At 43.0% G+C, this 6,130-nt stretch overlaps 1 protein-coding gene across 13 annotated transcripts in view; it reads right to left on the bottom strand.

The window, feature by feature from the left end:
• Positions 1 to 1,549: 1,549 nt before the first annotated feature.
• The window catches only part of PCNT (pericentrin), a 101,231-nt gene continuing 96,650 nt past the window's right edge, over positions 1,550 to 6,130 (bottom strand). For all 13 annotated transcript variants that reach the window (XM_068408016.1, XM_068408019.1, XM_068408017.1 and 10 more), the window contains 2 exons: positions 4,484 to 4,611; positions 1,550 to 1,948 (listed from right to left, as the gene is read on the bottom strand). In XM_068408016.1, coding sequence (XP_068264117.1) covers positions 1,905 to 1,948; positions 4,484 to 4,611 — 172 coding nt within the window. In that variant the 3' untranslated portion in view covers positions 1,550 to 1,904. The remainder of the gene's footprint in view (positions 1,949 to 4,483; positions 4,612 to 6,130) is intronic.

Raw genomic sequence — 6,130 nt, 5'->3', positions numbered from 1 at the left:
CTGATAAGTTGGGGGAGAGGCAATGGTGCAGCCAGCTGAGTTCAGCTGTTTCCAGAAGACTACCACCCTTCTATCTCACTAGTTCCAGCATGGGTTTTCTCATATGTGGACTAGCACCCGTTACCTTTATTCAAATCATCAGCAAATACAGCCCCGCACACTACTAGCTGGTTGTGACAGGGAGGAGAGAGAAGATACCTGCCCAAGCTGTCACTTGCAGCAGGGTGGCGGGGACACAGCAAAGAGGACACACCTGCAGCACAGTAAGGGCAGGTGTCCTGTACTGTATGGAAATACCATACATTGAACACTGAGGCAATTTCCCCCTGAAGCTCTGCTTTTCCCTCTTCCCAGAGGGAATGCTAAAGGAAACTGGAAGGACAGCTCTCATACTGAGTCAAGTTCATGACTGGAAAGATCAGTCTGATAGGTAAAGGTCACCCTGGAGGAAAATCAAACATGCATTTGACTTCCTGACCAGGCACAGATTGATCATACTGCATGAATTCAGTTAGACCAAATATATCATGCATGCATAGCTCAGTTATAGAAGAGCTCAAGGAGTGGTGGCTTGGCACTGAATTGGAATGGGATAGAATCATAGAATCATTTTGGTTGGAAAGGACCTTTAAGATCGAGTCCAACCATTAACCCAGCACTGCCAAGTCCACCACTAAACCATGTCCCTAAGCACCACATCCACGTCTTTTAAATCCCTGCAGGGATGGTGACTCCACCACTTCCAATGCTTGATAACCCTTTCAGTGAAGAAATTTTTCTTAATATCCAATCTAAACCTCCCCTGGCACAACTTGAGGCCATTTCCTCTCGTCCTGTCGCTTGTTACTTGGGAGAAGATACCAACACCCACCTCGCTACAACCTTCTTTCAGGTAGTTGTAGAGAGCGATAAGGTCTCCCCTGAGCCTCCTTTTCTCCAGACTAAACACCCCCAGTTCCCTCAGCCGCTCCTCATCACACTTGCTCCAGACCCTTCACCAGCTTCGTTGCCCTTCTCTGGACTCGCTCCAGCACCTCAATGTCTTTCTTGTAGTGAGGGGCCCAAAACTGAACACAGGATTCCAGGTGCAGCCTCACCAGTGCCAAATACAGGGGGACAATCCCTGCCCTAGTCCTGCTGGCCACACTATTGCTGATACAAGCCAGGATGCTGTTGGCCTTCTTGGCCACCTGGGCACACTGCTGGCCATCAACCAACATCCCCAGGTCTTTTTCCACCAGGCAGCTTTCCAGCCACTCTTCCCCCAGCCTATAGTGGTGCATGGGGTTGTTGTGCCCCAAGTGCAGGACCCGACACTTGGCCTTGTTGAACCTCAAAGACTGAGGGAGGGAGAACTTATTTTTTGTAAAACCATAGGAGCAAACCCTAAATTCACAGAAGGCTGCACGTATCTCTGATATCTGGGAGAGTATTTTAGCTGTTCTGTTAGTCAGAATGATCCTACAGAAATATTAAAACCAAACAATTTTAGGAACAGCAAAAAAAGTAAATAGGTAAGGTGGAAAGAAATAACCACACAATGCAAGAATTCACTAATAAAATGCCATTTTAATAACTTTTTTTACAAGGAATCCAGCTATACACTATAGAAAAATAAACACCAGAGACTCTTTCCAACTTACAACACAGTGATGCAGGCACACTTCAGCTGTTAACTTAGCAGTAATTTCACATGAGAATGTAAAACATTGTTCTTAGTGAAAAGTAATTTCCTCTTAAAGTACTAAAATAGAATAAAAAGAGTCATAAAAATCTGATGCAAAAGCACTGCCCTTTATTCAGTTGCACAAGAGATCGCAAGTGCCTCCATTCAGTATGAACCAACTCAGAAGGAAGCAGTAACTCAGGGGGGAGTTATAATACAGATTTCAGAAGCGTTCTCATCACTTTTTCACGTTTCTCTGGCGAGGTGGGCCTGGAACTTGTCCTAAATGTAAATAAAACAAATGAATATTAGAAAACTGCTTGTGTTATGAAGCAACAGGGTGCACTTAGCAGCATGTAATTTCCTCAGTGTGCTTCATATGAGCTACGCTGAAGGCGATTACCATTTTCATAAGCCACCTAGGAACAATACAAAACAAGATTTGAAAGCTCACTTGTCTGCCAAAGCAAACCTTCACGGGCTAAGACCAGCGCTCAATCGCAGACCTACTTTACACAGTAACAGGGCTGCTCAGTTCAATCCTACCATTCTTGCGATGCTTCGATACACGTTCTGTTGCTGGACAAAGTCTTGTCACTGAGTAGATGTTGTAAAGTTCATTAGAAACTGGGAAATCATTTTGCTCACAGCACTGTTCTAAAGGTTGCAACATCCTGACATCATCATTCTGGACATGAAAATTACAAAAATGATACGTACTTTCCACAAAATTGCTATTAATGGTGTCCCAGTTGTGGGATACTTATTCCACACTTAGCATAAAGCAAAATACCTTATTTCTACAAAATGCTGTCAGGTTTCAATTCTACAATTTGTTTATCTATCTATAGCTGCCATAAACAACTGCAGTATTTGTGGAAAAAAACCCCCAAAAACCCAGAGTCATGGTATTAAGGTTTCTAGGTAAAATCCTGCTGAGAACAATGTCAAAGTTCCCATATGGAAGTGTCACTGTAGCTATTGACTTTAGTGATGTTAGCAAGACCAGGATTTGTAAGAAAAGCTAGCCTTTTTTAAAAAAAAAAAAAACACCTTTTTTTTTTTTAATTAGATCAACTCAGAACACCAGGAACACAGTCAATGTTTTCCCCCAGAGCTGTTGTCCAGCTATACCAGGCTCCTGTGAATGCTGACAAAGCCAAGATTCCTCTCTTTCTAGAGAAACATATAATTTTCAGGTTTAAAAGACAAGTAGATGTGGTGCTTAGGAACATGGTTTAGTGGTGGACTTGGCAGTGTTAGGTTCATGGTTGGATCTGATGATCTTAAAAGTCTTTTCCAACCAAAACGATTCTATGATAGCAATCCAAAAGTAGCATGACAAAGTAAACTGATTGTGGGGATGAGCAGACACAAGTTACATGAGGAAGGAACCACCAATAACAGATGAAAGGGATGAAGGTTGGATGAAAACATCCATGGCATTTATCTGACCTGGTGGCCCATATTAGCTCAGACCAGGGAACTAGCAACATAAACCTGGATGGGTGAAGCAAGCTCTGGGGAAGATGCTCCAAAGACCCTGGAGGAATAGCTGTCAGCAGGCTCCTCAGGAGCCTCCACACAGAAGGCAGCACTGGAGCTTTGTGCTTCTCCCTGGTCCTGGGATGAAGCTCTGTGTTATACCCCCCTGTGGACTGTGGTCATCACGATCCCATCCCTATCAGTGAATTAAGCTAACACGGGTGCCCTCTCCCAGTCACCTGCTGGGATAGGTGTGCAGAAGCATGACTTCCCCCTGCAGGGCCACGGCATTGGCTGTGTGAGCAGGCTCTGTGTGCGTGTGCATGGATAGTGTACATATCGTGTGCAGGCCCTGTGTGCATGTGTGTGGATACTGTAAATATTACTTTGCTGTTTAATTTATGTTGCTGCCTTGCGGTGGGGAAGGCAAGCACCAGGAGGCTGCCCCTGCAACACAATGGTTATGTGTATAAACAAGGAACAAGTTATCTTTGTACTTGGTCTAGCACAAATGACACTGCAGCCAGAGGTGGAGCTCTGTTCTTCACAATCCAGAGATACTGATAAACTGGAGAACATTTAGATGGAAGTCTCAAAAATAATAAAACACTGGAAAACACATCTAATCATATCGTGATAGAAGATGATTTGAGGATGATGTGATGACAGTTTGTACGTTCTTTCTTGGGACAAGGAATTTCTGTGGTATAACTAAGATGTAACAAGAGCAAGTAACTAGAAGGTTAAGTAAATTTAGTCTAGAAATTAGGTGGAAGTTTTTAAAATAGCCAAGATAAGTGCCACTACAATCCTTTGTGTGCTCTTCGATCAGTCTTAGAACTAGATGGCTGTTTTTAATCAGCCTCCAATTTTTTTTTTAATCTGCTGTGAAATATAAGGAAGCAGTAAATGAGGGAAGTATTATAGTTTGTGCTGCAGAGAAAGCCCTGTTCAGGTATTACAATGGTTCTCTTTGACTTTAAAGCAAATTAACTCCATGCACAACTTCATTTAAACTGCAACACTTGCTTATTTAGACTTGATAACTGGTGGGGGGAAGGTTCACATGAAATTATTCAGCCTTATCTCTGAAGAATTTCACTAAGAACTTATTTTGAGAAATGCCACACTTGGACTAGTTTTAGGTAAGATTCACAAAAAGGTTTCATTTCAGAGACTGACTTAATTTTTTTTCTCCTTCCTTCCCTCAATAATTATAATTATTCATTAAAATGATGCTCTTTACATGCTTTAAGGCAATATGTAGGAAGAACCTTGCAAAAAGCAGCCCAGGCTGCTGGCAGCTGTGAGGGGTAACAAGGTGGTTCTTACCTGGTTGCACACCCCCTAGTCTTTGCTGGATAACCTCTAAGCGATGGATGTATTCCGTTAGTGATCGTTCAGGATCCTGAGTAGGCACAAGTGACTTTTCTGAAGCTGAACTTGTGGATGGATGCAATCTTAAAAAGGAAAACAAATAATTTTCTTCTTCTCATGCTATACTCTCAAATAAATATAATAAAGTTACATTCATATAGGCAGTAATTCAGTGCAAAGCAAACTAGAACAATGGTAAAAACCACCACCACCAAAAAATAAAATATAAACCAATACAGACCGGGCAGCTTTGTGTACTGGGGAGTCAAAAGAAAGGACATTTTGATAAAAGCTGGAGTATCTATGAATCTCTCTCTACTGATACACAACACAAAGTCCCTCAGGTAAGAAAGCTGCAGCCAGAGGCAAGTCCAAATGGGCAAGTGAGAAAAGACCCACTTCTGCAGAGGACTAAAGAAGAGCATGCTGCATCCAGGCACGAACTCTCCTGTTCAGCAGCTAAAATGCTATCTTGAAGGACAAGGTTGACAAAGGGGACCCTTTTAGATGGTACACTGCATTTCCTTTCTGGATGTTAACAACAAATTTCAAATATTAGCAGAAATACACATTGGAGGGGACACTCTGTGCAAACAAACTGCTATTTGGAGTTAGGATTTATTATGGGTGACTTTTCTGGATAGGTGAGCTGCCAGCTACTGTTTCTGGCTGTCAGACCCAGCTACAGGCCACGACAGAGGAAGATGGTGGGGTAGAATTAAGTTTTTTTGGGAAATGCTTGCAGGTCTCTAACTCTCCAAAATGTTTTGCTAAATTCTGTGCAAAGCAGAACATTGCCTGTCCTTCATGACAAGCACTGTCCTGTCCCCCAAATCAGTCAGCAATGTTAAAAAACCTAAAATAATTTGGAGCATCTGCTGTCTTTGGGTACCTTTAGAGCACCACAGCTACGTCCTTACTACTCTTTTGTTCTTTATGAAGAAATTTCTTGCCTGCTGATTGAAGTTTCTAATTTAGCAAAGAGGTTAAGAAACAAACAAGTCCCAAGCTGATGGGACTGAGAACGCTACCTTCCACATCAACTGCTGCAAATCCTTACTTTAAGGAGGAAGCCACATATGAGGAGTGGCTTGGGAGAGGAGACGATACACCCAGTAATGGACTATGCAATGCCTGAGGTTACTCTGGGTCCCAGGAAAGCCTGGGAGTGGGAAGGTCAGTAATGGCTGAAGACCACCTTCCTCCAACTCAAGTGCAGAGCTTGCAGCTCAGGCACTGTCTTAGCAGCACTGTGCAGAACGCCACCTGTGACATTAACCCATGAACAAGTAACTGGGGTTGTATTTCTGTGCAGAACTGGTCATAATTCATGAGAAACTGCAACAGCACACACCCCGCAAGCTCTCCATCTCCCATTCTGTGTGCATGCACAGTCTGAAGGCAGCTAATACTAATGCAATGCTGTCATATGGTAGGGGAGCTGCTTCCACAGAATGCTCAGAAATTCATCTCCAACTTGAATGGCAAAAGCAACAAGAATTACCCCCCAAAGAAGGCTAACAGACATAGCCATTATAAATCCTGTAGCTTGCCCAAATTAAACTGGGGAACACCGCTAGGAATGCTCTCAGTCCAAGAATG

The sequence above is a fragment of the Nyctibius grandis genome, chromosome 9, assembly GCF_013368605.1.
Source record: "Nyctibius grandis isolate bNycGra1 chromosome 9, bNycGra1.pri, whole genome shotgun sequence".
NCBI classification, from domain to species: domain Eukaryota; kingdom Metazoa; phylum Chordata; class Aves; order Nyctibiiformes; family Nyctibiidae; genus Nyctibius; species Nyctibius grandis.
This window is presented reverse-complemented; position numbering and strand designations above follow the sequence as displayed.